The 13945-nt window shown below is 50.2% G+C and overlaps 4 protein-coding genes across 4 annotated transcripts; 3 read left to right on the forward strand and 1 right to left on the reverse strand.

The window, feature by feature from the left end:
- Window positions 1-64: 64 nt before the first annotated feature.
- Window positions 65-1138, forward strand: DEU56DRAFT_915312 (uncharacterized protein; the record flags this gene model as incomplete). Its single annotated transcript, XM_041357724.1, has 5 exons — window positions 65-190; window positions 246-327; window positions 410-540; window positions 596-782; window positions 834-1138. 5 exons carry the CDS (start codon window positions 65-67, stop codon window positions 1136-1138), a joined length of 831 nt encoding a protein of 276 aa, XP_041205744.1.
- Window positions 1139-5145: 4007 nt separating this feature from the next.
- Window positions 5146-6788, forward strand: DEU56DRAFT_902988 (kinase-like domain-containing protein; the record flags this gene model as incomplete). Its single annotated transcript, XM_041356617.1, has 8 exons — window positions 5146-5201; window positions 5286-5514; window positions 5567-5635; window positions 5698-5883; window positions 5935-5965; window positions 6019-6056; window positions 6107-6331; window positions 6384-6788. 8 exons carry the CDS (start codon window positions 5146-5148, stop codon window positions 6609-6611), a joined length of 1062 nt encoding a protein of 353 aa, XP_041205745.1. The 3' UTR covers window positions 6612-6788.
- A 399-nt stretch (window positions 6789-7187) lies between these two features.
- On the forward strand, window positions 7188-11055 carry DEU56DRAFT_902989 (uncharacterized protein; the record flags this gene model as incomplete). Its single annotated transcript, XM_041356618.1, has 7 exons — window positions 7188-7357; window positions 7414-7579; window positions 7628-8071; window positions 8122-8202; window positions 8250-8837; window positions 8887-10881; window positions 10918-11055. Exons 1-7 carry the CDS (start codon window positions 7215-7217, stop codon window positions 11053-11055), a joined length of 3555 nt encoding a protein of 1184 aa, XP_041205746.1. The 5' UTR covers window positions 7188-7214.
- A 113-nt stretch (window positions 11056-11168) lies between these two features.
- On the reverse strand, window positions 11169-13660 carry DEU56DRAFT_502401 (uncharacterized protein). The gene is made up of 3 exons (XM_041346534.1): window positions 13334-13660; window positions 13166-13279; window positions 11169-13105 (listed from the first exon to the last, which is right to left on the reverse strand). Exons 1-3 carry the CDS (start codon window positions 13478-13480, stop codon window positions 11282-11284), a joined length of 2085 nt encoding a protein of 694 aa, XP_041205747.1. The 5' UTR covers window positions 13481-13660; the 3' UTR covers window positions 11169-11281.
- Between the last annotated feature and the right edge of the window lie 285 nt (window positions 13661-13945).

A 13945-nucleotide genomic window follows, 5' to 3' on the forward strand; every position in this document is an offset into this window, starting at 1 on the left:
CTACATGGGATGAGTTGCTCGATCACGGAGACGACCCATTCGGTGAGTAGCCTACTTCTCACTCATGCACATCTACCAACACCCCACAGAACTGCCCTTCCCGTCCGCTTGTGGCATCCATCCTACTACCCTCGCGTTGAAAGCCGCTGTGATACGTGCTTGCGACATTCAGAACAGCGCACTGCTTGATGTGAGTGACGCTGGCATCTGCTATTAGCTTTTTGCTGACGGAACGCCAACTATAGTCTCTCATAGACTGCGAGATTGCTAGAAATACAGATGCGAATCACGAACGACTTTTTTCATTTATTCCCCTACCAGTGCTCAGTCGGCCATCCTCACCACGCAGCGGCTCTCACCAACCTCGCGTGGGCCCGCCTTTGAGGTTATATTCAAAAATGTTTTCAAGGCATTGATATCATCACTTCGCGCTTCCGCGAAGCCCTTGCATTGCGTCCGCGGGGCCAACCTGATCACACATTATCTCTTTATCATTATATTTTTGCATTGAACTGGCGCTACAACGAGGAGCCTGCCGCCGTATACATTCAGGAATCAGCAACTGTGCTGCAAGCTACTGCTTCTCTATCCAGAGGGCACTTACCTTCGTAGCATCGATGTAGATGGCGCGAATGATTATGTGATCAACAATCTTCCAATCGACGCATCGGATGAATGTGTCCACCTTCGACGAAACGTGCACGAGCTTTGTCCTCTGGACCATCAACGCCTTCCGATAGCACTCAACAAACTTTTACATTCGTTCTTCACACGCTTCCGGCGTCAGGGCAGCATTGATGATCTAGACGAGAGCATATAACATGGTTGTGAAGCCGTCTCTCTGTCCGAGGGACATCCTGATTATGGTAACTATCTGAATGACTTGACTGTTTCACTCCGGTCCCACTTCGACCACCAAGGCAAATCTCATGACCTCGACGAGGTCGTCTCTATGCACGAAGAAGCACTGCGTCTGTACCCTGTTGGGCACAAAATTCGTGATAGCTCATTGCACAACCTAGTGGGCGCCCTCCGCACCCGTCTCAACAAATGTGGTGACATTGACGACATCAACCGAGCTAACAGCCTCCATCGCAAGGCACCAACACTGAACCCGCCTGGTCAATCCACTTCGTGACGCCACGCTTGTCATCCTTGCCCTCGCGCTCAAAACCAGATATGGCAAATTGCATGTCAGCGAAGATCTTAATGAGGTCACTGATCTGTATCGTGAATCCCTTCGGGTAAGGCCGCTTGACCATCCAGAGCGTCGTGTAAATCTTTTCAATTTGAGCTCGGCGCTCTGCTCTTGTTTCACGCGAACTTGGAAGAATGGAGATGTCGATGAGGCCATTAGTCTCTGCCGGAGGCTTTACCTTCACTGCACCCGGACAGGTATTTCAGCTTCATATGGCTGCAAGAAGCCTATTTGTCTCGTTACCGGGTACAACACAATTCAACTGATTTATCGCTCGTTATAGAGAACTTCAGACTGGCATCAAGATACCCTACTCAGGGCTCTCCGAATCGCATTGCAACAGCCCGGAAGTGGGTCACCGCAGGAGAGCGGCACTGTTATACATCTGAACTGGAGGCCTACAACACATGTTTTGACCTCGGCGGTCATTTGGAAACAGGACCATCGATAATTTCACGGCGCGAAGCTGCCGCTGCCTTCAATTGTACCAGATCACTGCCTGTACTTACTCTTGGACAACATAACCCTCCTTCCCCTCCTTCTCCTCCTCCCTCCACCCTGACCGCTTTGTTTTGGTATTTTCTGTACTCTATTAGCATACGTCTGGCTTTGTAGAAGTTCTAATATATTTATACAATAAATGAATCATTAATTGAGCCCACAATAAGCCTTTCAGAGCGCTCAGTATAAATGCATGACAGGAATGGGTGAATATTGTAAGTATGGAAGATTTATGGTCAAAATTGCATAGTGAACTAGTTACAGGTAATACATCTGTCATAATTTTTTCTCACACAAAAACTAGTGAAAAGGGTGAAGAATTGGGCAACTATTTGAGCTCGCTGTCCTCAACAGCGAGCTCGAGCATTTTGTCGTCGCGCGGTGTTACCAAAACGGGAAGTCACGCTAATCCCAAAGCATCCTGATACATCTCGGCAACTGTACGTACGCGACTCTCCATGTGTGTGTAAAATCCTTTGTGTGATGAAAAGGCAGCGATTAAATGTAAACGCTGTGCAATTATATCGAAGTGAGTCCATACAAGTTACACACGATCAGGTAAATCACCTGGTCACTTGCCCTTCCCCCACGTTGCTAGCCTCTCAAAACACACTGAACTTTCGGCGCTGACGAACTGACGATCGATTTCAATAAGCAAAGTGGTAGTACCAGCTACTAGTTATTCGGACATCCTTCGAAGTTCGATATCACGCACACGAGAAGACCTCACCGACGGTCCTTTGAATTGTCCATACCTACTATCACGCTGGCGGAGACAGCATCAACAGAACTTGCTGCGGCAGTAATGAAATCAATTTTGACACCCATGTTGACCTTGGAAGGTCACAGAGTCTATTCCGCCCATATCATACTTTCCGGACAGCAAGCGAACTTGAATGATCAACGAATCACGCAATATGACCGCTCGTCGATGGGGCCTAGAAGCGGGCAAGGAGATTGAGGGGTCGCGGGACGGGAATGAGCAAACGTGCAGGCGATTGGGATGTCGAGGGATGGTCGATTTCAAGGGTGTTGGGGATGACTCGGATATAAGAGTACCAGAACTCAACACCTGTGAGGTTGAGACGGGGATCGTGAGAATATTCCAAGGCTCACGAGAGATCAGCTGCATTGATATCTCAGCGTTCAGCAGGCGGTGGCTGGTCCATTCAAGAGTATTGTCATGATGGGCGTAGTTCGATTGTCGCAAAACTCGAAGAACCTTAGTCATTTCAGATGTGGTGAGATGCTTTGAGGTCTGGGATGTCCGTTGTGCATTTTCAGCCTGATGCGCTGGAAGCACTGTATTCGCCTCGTCGTCGGATCGGTGCCCAGATTGTCACAGTATCTCGCTATCGATCGTTGAAATCTCCCAGGGGAGCTCGATAGTAATCTGATATCCTCTAGTCGTCAGGTTTCATGCGTGTTGTCAGTAGCAGGAACGACAGTAGTGGAGAAATACGGAACATTAGCGCCATCCTTGAGCGTCTTAACCTAGACGCCGACCCTTCTATCGCTGACCGAGTCCTTTGCGTGCTTACGAATGTCATTTCAAGACAGGTATGCCCGTATATTTTCGACTTTACCACAATCCAATCACGATTGAGCGCCAATTGTTGAGCTGCTCTGCAGCATGCACATTGCACAGGGCTCTGAGCCCGCATAGCGACGTGCACAGGAAGACGCCGCAAAGGACGACTGCTTAGACTGATAGGCTTGTTGGTCTAGAGCCTACAGGACCCCCAGGCTAGGTTGATGCGGAAATGACCACGACAGGAAGCCAACAAGTAAAGCGCTGGACCGTGGTTAAAACAAAATGCTGTACAATGCACATGGACATGTCAGGAAGTACATAAATGGAGAGGTTCCCAGACGCACGCACATGCAATCAGGTGAATCACTCCCTTCCCCAAGTTGCTAACCTCTAGGTAACGTCAAAAAAAAGTTATGAACTTCCAGCGCTGACGAACTGACGATCGGCTTCAGTGAACCAGCTGCCAAGTATTTAGGCATCCTTCGAAATCACTATCAACGTCCCACAGCAGACGATAAGACCTCACCGACGGTGCTTCAAATACTTCCAAATAGTACTTGCCGAGGCGGAGACACTGGTCATGACTTCCAGATCGAGACAGCCCGCAGCAGCCCCAAAGGAATCGATGTTGACACCCGTGTTGACCTTGAAGAGTCACACAAAGTCCGTTCCATCCATATCCTATTTTCCGGACTGCAAGGGAATGATCAGCGGGTCACGGGATGGGACCGCTCGGTGGTGGGACTTGGAAGCGGGAAAGGAGAAGAAGAAGAAGGTACGGGATGTTTGTAAGCAGGACTCGGAAGTAGATGCGGTGGCTGTATCAAGGGATGGTCGATGGGTTGTCATGGGTTATCATGGGGAGCCTAGAGTTTGTGAGGTTGAGACAGGGATTGTGAGAAGATTTGAAAGCCAGAGCTCAGGGAACATCAGCTGCATCGACATCTCCGCGGACAGCACGCTGCTGGCGAGCGGGTCATATAAGACAGTGCAGATACGGAACTTGCACACCGGTAAACTCATTGCTGGTCCATTCCAGAGTGTTGATTGGGTGGCCGCAGTTCGATTCTCGCAAGACTCGAAGAAGATTGCCGTCGTTTCAAATGTGGGGAGGTCTCTTGAGATTTGGGATGTCGAAACACAAACATTGGATGTTAAAGTGGGGAAAGCTTATTTCTTCATACGTCGATCTACGCCGGTGTTCTGGACTACCAAAGACAAGACCGTTGTAACTGCATTCGGCTTCACAGACTTCGACTCCTTGAAAACGATCTACGAGTTTGATGCGTCAACACTGGAGACGGTCGGAACTCCCTTCAGAGGGCACACGGATGATATTAATGGTCTGGCACTTTCATTCGATTGTACTCTCCTCGCTAGTGCTTCTAATGACAATACCATCAAACTCTGGGCCTTCGAATCCCGCCAGCTCCTCGCATCGTTCCACGCTCCTCGTCCTCGCTTCATTATCTTCTCACCCGACTCGCGCCAACTGGCTTATACGACCGGGCACGATACCAATATCTACTTATGCAACACCCCATACGGGATCCTTGTTAGTATTCAGCATGCACAACATGTGCCTAGAGTGCGCAGTCTTTCCCGTATATATTGTTATTGTTCATGCGTTGACATGTTCTTGCAGACCAGTGCTCCTATACATACATCCCTCGCTCATCTACCCAACGTACGCGAACCCTTTCTTGTCTTCGTGTGGACTACTCCATTAATATCATTATTGAAGTCTGACGCAGCTCGCCGTCATAACCCAACGATCGACTGGGCAGGAGGGGAACCCCCCCGTCGGACGGCAAGGCCAACCTCGAGAAGCGGCGGATGGGCCGAATCCCAGACTATCAGACACGCTGGAACTTCTCGCACACAGCCTGCCTACATGCGACCGCCTACTGACATGCAGAGGCAACACTACGACTCAGAACTTCAGTCATTGCCTCAGGACATCCTCAGGTACGCTCACGGAGGGCCCGCGACAGATCTCCCCGGTCCACCTGTCATAGTTCTTCCCCGTCCGAGACCTTCTCCAGTATTAAGCTCACGGCTACCTGAGTTACCCCCCTACCCCCGCAAACTGCTTCTCTCTTCTTCCCATACGGACACAGTTCTCCCCGCCCGTATCCATGAGTCTGGTGATCCAGACCCTGAGGTAATGCTCCAAAACCTCACGGGATGCGTCACCAAGGACGAAGACTATCCTGCTGCTCGTGGCGGGTTCGGAGAGATATGGAAATGTACCTATTCCATAGATAGGAGACTAATCAAAGTTCGTTGCAGTATTCCGTTTCTTCATCAGCCTAAAATTGATGATTGTGCAGGTTGCAGTGAAAGCATTCCAGGTGTACGCTACTGATCACCTTGGTCCAGCGAAGACGAAAAAGAATAAAGTAAGCGTCTTGACGAAAGGTTGCATCTAATATCACTTACGCCAGAGGTCGCTACTTCATAGAGGATAAAGCGTGAGCTTAGAATATGCGCCAACCTCAACCACAAAAATATTCTGCCCGTTTATGGTTATACATATGGGTTCGGCCCATTTATAGCGCTGGTTAGTCCTTGGGCAGAGAATGGAAACCTGGCGGTTTATTTGGAGCGTGTGGGTGCGGATCTTACTGTCCTTAGACGATTCCAGATCGTAAGTCCTCACTTGTATTTCATAATGACTATGGACTAATGGGAATCTCAGCTCAGGGATATCATAGCTGGTCTCCAATATCGTACGTGCTAGTTAGTTTAATGCTGGAACAGGAATCATAACTATTCCCCGTAGTTCACACCAACAGTGTCATCCATGGTGACTTCAATGGGGTAAGTTCACCTTCTCGATGGTTTCAATCCAATTGAGACATAAGTTCCAGCCTAATGTGCTCATCCATGGTGATGGTACTGCGTGTGTTGCTGACTTCGGTCTCTCCTTGATGTATTCAGAGGTTATAAGCGCCTCCCAGGCCTCCTGGACGTCCACACTCAAAGGAAATGTACGATGGATGGCTCCTGAGCTGCTTGTAGATCGGGAGGATGGATCGCAAGTGCGGCCAAGCGAGCAGAGCGACATGTATTCATTCGGCGGTATCATGTTGCAGGTACGTCTGGGTTATATTGACGTCTTGATGATATCACAAACTCCACTTATAGGTCCTCACAAACAAAAGTCCATATTATCACCTCTCGAATGATGCCGCCATCGTCTTATGCATAGCCAAGTCACAAACACCTTCCCGATCTCGCTATCCTCCGCTCCCTGAAAAATACTGGGAGTTTATCGAGCAATGTTGGTCTACTGATCCACGGGGCCGTCCATCGACGAAGGCAGCTGGCAGAGTGATCAAGGATGAATATTATGCGCTGTCCAGATCTCCTTGATTCTTGGACTGTCTTGCACACAATCACCTGTTTACGGTACAATTAAATAGACAGCAGTAAGCCGCACCAGAAACCACGTCAAAGGGTGGAAATCTCTCGCCGCGCTTACGAGCCACAGTGAAAGTGCCACGGCACATTGTGTAACGTCGATACTGAGCCATTTTTATTGTCCATCCGTAACCTTGACTGTAGTCAGCTGGGATGCCCCACTGCTTGAACCTGTCTCGAAGGCTGAGTGCGCCAGATTAAGCCCAATATCCTCATGAAGGTCATACGGAATGCGACGCTACTCAAATCTGTCTTGAAGGCTAACTCGGATGGTAGGACTATCAGGAGACGAGGGTCGGCCCGGGTGGAAATGGCTGGGGAAAAAGAGGAATGCAGCCCGATTAAGCTAAATAATCGTCAAGGTCAGACAAAGATACTTCGTCAGACGTCGGTCATATTGCCAACATATTACTGTAGTAGGCTAGACTTTATAAAACCGCAAATCAACATGAGTTTTGTGAAATTGCAATGCACGTGACTTATGGTTGTTTGGCAAGAGCCTCTAAACCAAACAACATCCTGGAAGCCATCGACGTGACGACGTCGGCGTACATAATGCTACTGCAATGGTGCACGCTCAGCCCTGCGGGCCCATCCAAGCTCTCTGCTATCAGATTCTCGTCACCCAGCAGAGTGCACGCGATTAAGATATTTCCCACAGACGTGCAGCCCTTTAGTCAGTGTCCAGACATCATCGCGTGAGTACAGCCATTCCTGATCTTGCTTCGCGACATAGAAATAACCATATATTCAGCCGCACGGAACCAGAGGCGTTCTTTCTTGATGTCTATTTTAATGCACAACCCGTGGGCTCACCAGTGGACGTGAAGCACAAGCTCAAGGCACCTAATGCACTCATGCCGACTGTTATACCATATGCAGGTGGTATAGTGGAATATGCAGTGAACATGGGCTCTGAGGTACATTGAATATTATCTACCTGTTTTCTCTTCCAACTAAACTCTCAGTTTGCGACTCGTTTAATGATTGTACGTGGAGACTTTGAAACAGTATCGATGGCAATATATGGCGATGTTGTTTCAGATATCCCACCCAATCCAAATACATACTCACCCCTCTCCCTACCCACACATTTATCGGTTCCCCTCGTGCCCGCTCTAGATGCTGCCAAGAGTAACGACCCGACTGCTCTTGCGAGGAATCTCCTGGCACTCATTCCCAATGCCCCCTGCCTTTCCCTCGTCATACGCCTTATGTTCTGTCTCAAGCAACCTAATGATGACTGGGAGCTCCCAGAATTTCCACATCTTTACTCCGACCTGAACGAGGAAGAAATGGACATCGATTTGGACACTGCGTTCCGATCCTTGAGTCGCCCCGTGGTGGATGACATTTCATCAGAGCAGTTGCATTGCTTTGCAAAGAAGGTGTCCGACGCTATCGGCCCCAGGGTACGTCTTCTCAAATAAAACCCATTTAAACCCATCAACTCGTTTTGCAGGATGATGCACAAACGGATCTCATTGCCGGCATCCTTTCTCGCTCTGCCTCGCAGACTCCTGAATTTGCGCAAGCTTTGATGGTAGGTCAATTCTTAGGTGCAAAACACTAGTTTTTACACCCTCACAGCAAGCGCTCGACCTCGAGACGATCTTTGATGCATCAACATTGGACGAAGATGCTCTATTTACACTTCTGGATGCATCCACGAATCCCGACATATCGCGGTTGTTGAAGGCGCCATGGTTTCTTCATGTCCTGCGAGCTGTCCTTGCGCTGCCGACTGTTACCCCCGAGATGAAGAAAGCTTGTCGACGATTAAGCGATCGGGTGGGATCATGGACAGTCTTTGAACAAGCGCTTTCTGGGGCTCCAGACGCAGATTACACTAGGGCAGCACTATTTCTAAAGGACATTGGAAAGGAGGAGAAGAGTTTTGGCATATGGCTATCATGTATCACCACTCATGATGACCTTCTTTCGAAGATCAGAGATGCGCCGGCATACGAGGGCATGTATCCGCTAGATTTGATGTCTGGCTTGAGCCCCTCTGAGGATATTACGCATTCCGAATTCATGGCATTCGTCAGGGCATACGTTGGCGTAGCTTCAGTGCTAGCTGTGTACGCCTGGTCGGACAGCCTTCCAAATTTACACTGTCGCGAGCGCACTTTGGGTGTTTTGCGTTTATGGCAAGAAATTCCTGGATATCGTGCGGTAGGTCCTACCTATCATCATTTTCGCCAGTTTCTGACAAGTGTATCAGATCATTTCCCCCTTGCTCTTGCTGCCCCAGATGACCTTCCGCCTGGAATGCATGACGACCGGGAATGATCCACCCACAACTGCGGGGATCAATGCCGAGTCCCTCCTTTTCGCACTTGCAGCCAATCCGCAAAGTTTCCTCAACCCTGATTTTGTGCGCTGCGTTCGAGGTTGGGAACCATGGAGCCTAACATGGATCAACGAGCGGGAACGAGCAGACATAGAACGCGCCGCCAAACTCGCAGACGAAGGCGTTGGTGGGGCTGTAGAGGAGCTCGTCGGATTCGCAAAAGAAGGTCTTGACGCAATTTTGAATCAAGGCAGGATACGAACTCTCAGAGTTGCTGTGGCTGTCATCATGCACGCGCTGGAGGACAATACTGAGAGCGGAACCAAATGTGGCGACTGGACGGTGTTGGAGGCTGTTTGGGGTGAACACACGCATGGACTTTTGAATTATGCCATCGATATGTTTACTCGTATCAGCGTGGAGGTGAAGCAAGGATTCTCATTGAAACCCTCTCCGTCGCCTACGATTGGCCTCGAGCCGCTCTTTCTCGTGTCGAATGAGATCTTGCACCTCATCGCGTGCTTACATGCACTCTCCATTACGACAAGCCGTGCAGTACGATTAGTCGTGAGCGGCATTCTGGACATGTACAGCTGTGCTGACGTCGCCTCCCACGAATTCATCGTGAACAGCGCAGTACGGGATGCCGCATTCCTCGTCAAGCATGCGTGTGCCAATGTACTCTATACATTTTCAAGGAGCTCACAAGATCAGCACAAGTGCGGACTGTCTGCAGTCCTCCGTACACTCTTTGAACAAGGCCTATATTTCGATAATGTTGATCCTGCGAGGAGACTTTTGAGTGCTTTTTCCTTGGTCCTTCGAGTTTTGTCGGATGATGTGGATAGCCTACCTGCGGGCTGGATGGTCACTGTCATTCCACAAACTCTAACTCCCCTCACACTCTTCTTCCGGCATCTCGAACCCGCGCACAAAGTCCAGCTGGTCCAGCGACTCGTCAGCCTCGACCATGGCATATTGGGACTGGGTGACTTCCTCGTCCAAGGGGAGGTGAAGAGACTCGCCGGTCTTCTGAAGGTGATGGCCGAGAGAGGGGTTGTCGCCCAGTGGGAAGTGGGCGCGGGACTTGAATTTGTGGCAGGGCTTGTTGAAGCTGAAGATGGTGACTGGTGTATAGCCGCATTACGCCAATCGGAGTTGGGAACCATTATGACTGGCTTACTGGATGTCAGTCTCTACTCAAAACATCTTGGAACGATTGCCGGGCGGTTGGCTGAGAACCCAGAGTCCCTAGGGATCGAGCTTAGGCTTTCTGTTGTCGCTGCGCTCCTGCGCGGGGTGCAGGTGCAAGAGTCGAGCATATGCAGGATGAACGCCTTCGGCTTGATTTCCGCTGTCCTGGAAACGACCGACGAGAAAGACAGAGATCCCGAACGGCTGCTCTGGGAAGTAGGACACGCACTCGCCGCAGTAGTAGAGTCAAACGACAACCTCTCCTCTCTCGACTCCGAAAGCGTCGTCAACACGCTCCTCCTCCTTGATTCCCCCTCCCAGTCCGATCTCCACGGGCTCACGCCCGAGCAATGGGTCAAACTCTGCACCCACTTGGAAACATCCCTACCACCCAACATGCTGCCGATGCTCCCCATCATCAAAGGTTTCCATCCTTCTCCATCCCCACTACCAACGATCACACTCCTTCCATCAACCCTCACGCTCCCGCTTTACGACCTCATCTCCCTCCTTCAACCACCAGCAACCCTACCTAGCACCCCACCACCAAAGCGTAAATCGCCTAGTCAAGACGTCCTAGGCCTCGTCGCTATTTCCCCACCAACTGCAGTGCTGCGATCGCCAGCTGTTACAGGTCTCACAAAGACCTATACGCGGAATGATTTTCGGGAGTTGAGGCAGTTACCGAGTGCGAGGCAGAATACGAGTAGGTTGCCGAGTATGCATGTTGACGTGGGTGTTATGTTTTTACTTTTACTTTGTGTTCAGACATATAACTACCGCATACAGGATTTCCTTCAAGTCGAAATGACATCGTCACCGCTCGTTCAGCCTGTAGCGACTGCGGGGGATATGTCGAATCTTTCCCCGCCGTTCAATATGGGAAAGGAGAATGGGTACATTTAGAAATGGTGTTTTTATCGTTGTCGTCGTCGAGCCGAGTCGTATTGTGATGTTGGATCGGATCATGTTGCGTTCATGCATGCGTGCGTTTGGTACATTGTTTTGTGTTCTTGGAATGTAATGTGTAAGATAAGATATGTCTGTATACTATGCTACAAGCCATGCACTGCCATAATCAATCAATCAATCATCATCATCGTCATCAATCGAGTCAAACCGCGGAATCAATCTAATGCGGACGTCGTCTTCGAATGTCGTGAGATGAGGGGCGCAGCATATCTGGGGATGGGGATAGTGATAAGGACAAGGATTGTTGTGATGGGAGTGGTGGTGAGCGGAAATATCGATCCATATCAGATTGATCGAATTCTGAAGGAGGTACAGGCGAAAGCGGCGGGTCCGATTTCGATTCCAATTCTGTTGATGATTGAGGATGAGGATGAGTACCCGTCGCCCCCACCTCTACCTCAGGCCCCTTTGCCTTCCCCCTTCCAATCCTATACATCCTTTTCCTCCTCGCCTTAACCTTCCCACCCGGCCTCTCACTTATCGCCTGCTCCTTCCCCCCCATCCTCGGAGGCACACTCCTCACCGTAAAATGAGCAAGCGAGCGTGTATAAGGCGACAATGTGTGATTCGAATGGGAGAGGGTGCTTAGTTGGGAAATGGTGTTGTTTAGGGCGGGGCGGAGGATGACAGGGTCGGGGTCGGGGTCTGTGTGTGTGGGGCTGTTCCAGGTGTCGAAGTGGTTCATGCTGGAGGAGGAGGTGGAGAGGCGGCGGGAGTTGAGGTGTTTGAGGGGTACGTCTGTGTCTGTGTCTGTGTTTGTGTCTAGGGGTGCGATGGAGGAGGGCGGGGTGTCGATGAGGCCGCTGCTCGAGGAGAATTGGGTTTCGAGGCTGGAGGGCGTGATGGGGCGTGGTGGGAGATGTTGCGTGGGGACTTCGTACCCGGGCTCTGATCGTGTACGGTGGTACGGTTCGCCGTAAAGTGAAGGTGTAAGAGGGAAATAAGGGTTGAAACTCGAATGTGGTCTGTGGGAGGAGAAGCGCGACGGACGAGACTGAGGGTCTGAACGGACAGAAGCTGCGTCTGGCAAACGGGATGTTTCCGAGGGCGTCTGGATCATGGATTGGGAATGGTATACACGCGGACGGGTGATAGTGCCACCACCCACTGCGGGCAGGGTTTCGTATTCTGTGACAGACTCCTCGACGACGGTCGGTGGTGGTGAATATTCGGGTACCGTGTCTTCCCAGTCAACGACATCGAATGAAGTTTGCTCTCCTTCGTCTGCTAAGCTTTCGTCTTCTTCGGGCTCTTCGGCGAGGTCTGCAAGCCCCATGTTCCGCGTGAAGAGGCGACTGAAGGATGAGAAGACGCTCTTTGTTGGGAGACCCTCTGGACGGAGGCCGTATGTTGGGTCAAAAATTTCTTGGTCGGGATTGGGGGAAGATGGGTCTGATACTGGCGGGTTCGTGGGAAGGGGAGTGGGGGAGGTTCGGATACTTCTACGGGCTGAGCTTGATACAGATGCGCCTGATATTGAGCGTACACGTCCGTAGGAGAGAGAGCTGACGGATTGCTGGCGGAACATGTGTAGCCCGATACCGGAAAACCCAGGCGACATATAAGCGAGATCAGGCGCAGAAACAGCATCGAAGGCTCTGCGCCGAGCAGTTGGTTTTCGCTTGTCGAGATATGGTGCCTCTACTTTTGCCTTTACCCACTGCTGACTGAGACGATGTATGATTCCTGGTAGATCTTCCCTGAACATCTGCCTAAGCTGGCCTTCGATCTCACGCTGGATGAACTTTTGGATTACGGCGATGGAGTCGAATGTGCTGTTTATATCTACGTTCTGGAGGGGGTCTGTCTTGAATACGAGAGTTATGCCCTTTTGCTTTGAGACGACTAGGACGACATAGGAATTGAGTTTGAAGTGGGAGAGACGGAGGAGCATTGGGACTACGAGAGGGTCTTTTGCGGCTAGCATGCCACGAGAGCCTGTCATGATATGTATGTCGGGCTGTTTGTGATTCAATGGATTCGCCTGATGAAGAAATTGTCAATATGACGGAACGATGCGGAGATAAGTGGCGACACTAAACACCTGCACTTTTGTCTTGAGAACGATATGTGCATCTCCTGCATAGGTGAAGCGAAATATGCCGCGAAAGTGGTCCATTGTCAAGTCACCGATATCGCGAATTTCGAGTTCTGGTGGCTGTCGGGTGGCATGAGGGAGAGAGCTGTCTTCTTGTAACCAGGCAAGGCTCACCTGTGTACCCATCTCAAGTTCGACGACTTCTATTTTGTCGGCGATGACTGGGGGTTTGTTGCCCTTGTTGAGTGCGTTATTGAGCATCTGGATAGCATCTGTGTGAAACTGGTCTGAGAAGCGTGGCCATTCGAATGTGAACGACATTTCTGTGCGTTGACTGCTGTGATTTGCCAGCCAGGTAGCATTCAAAATGTTCAAGGCGTGTTAAAACCAGGTCAGATGCGCATTTTTTGGATGACTATAAGATAGCCGTGACTGCACGTAAGGGAACGGCTCAGTCACGGAAGCAATTGCCAAACTTGCTAGTCCCCTAACCAAGATATATAGACGACGATGAGAGAGAGTCTAAAATAAATTCGATGCTGGGAGAGAAATTGCTCGGGTACCTTCAGCTGTATCTAAGCGCCATGATAATAGTGATGATCTTATGTATATTCAAAGGATCTATGGCCGACATGGAATAAGTGGGTCCTAGCTAGCCAGCCCTACCACAGTGCCACTACTCTGGACATTCAAGTCAAACCTAGTTAGCATCCAACCGAATAACAGATCAGTGCACCGAGTACCCTCATGGCATGCTCACAATGGGTTGTTTGGTAACCTAATTTA

This window comes from Suillus clintonianus (assembly GCF_016758775.1).
Source record: "Suillus clintonianus strain FC179 chromosome Unknown DEU56scaffold_66, whole genome shotgun sequence".
NCBI lineage: Eukaryota > Fungi > Basidiomycota > Agaricomycetes > Boletales > Suillaceae > Suillus > Suillus clintonianus.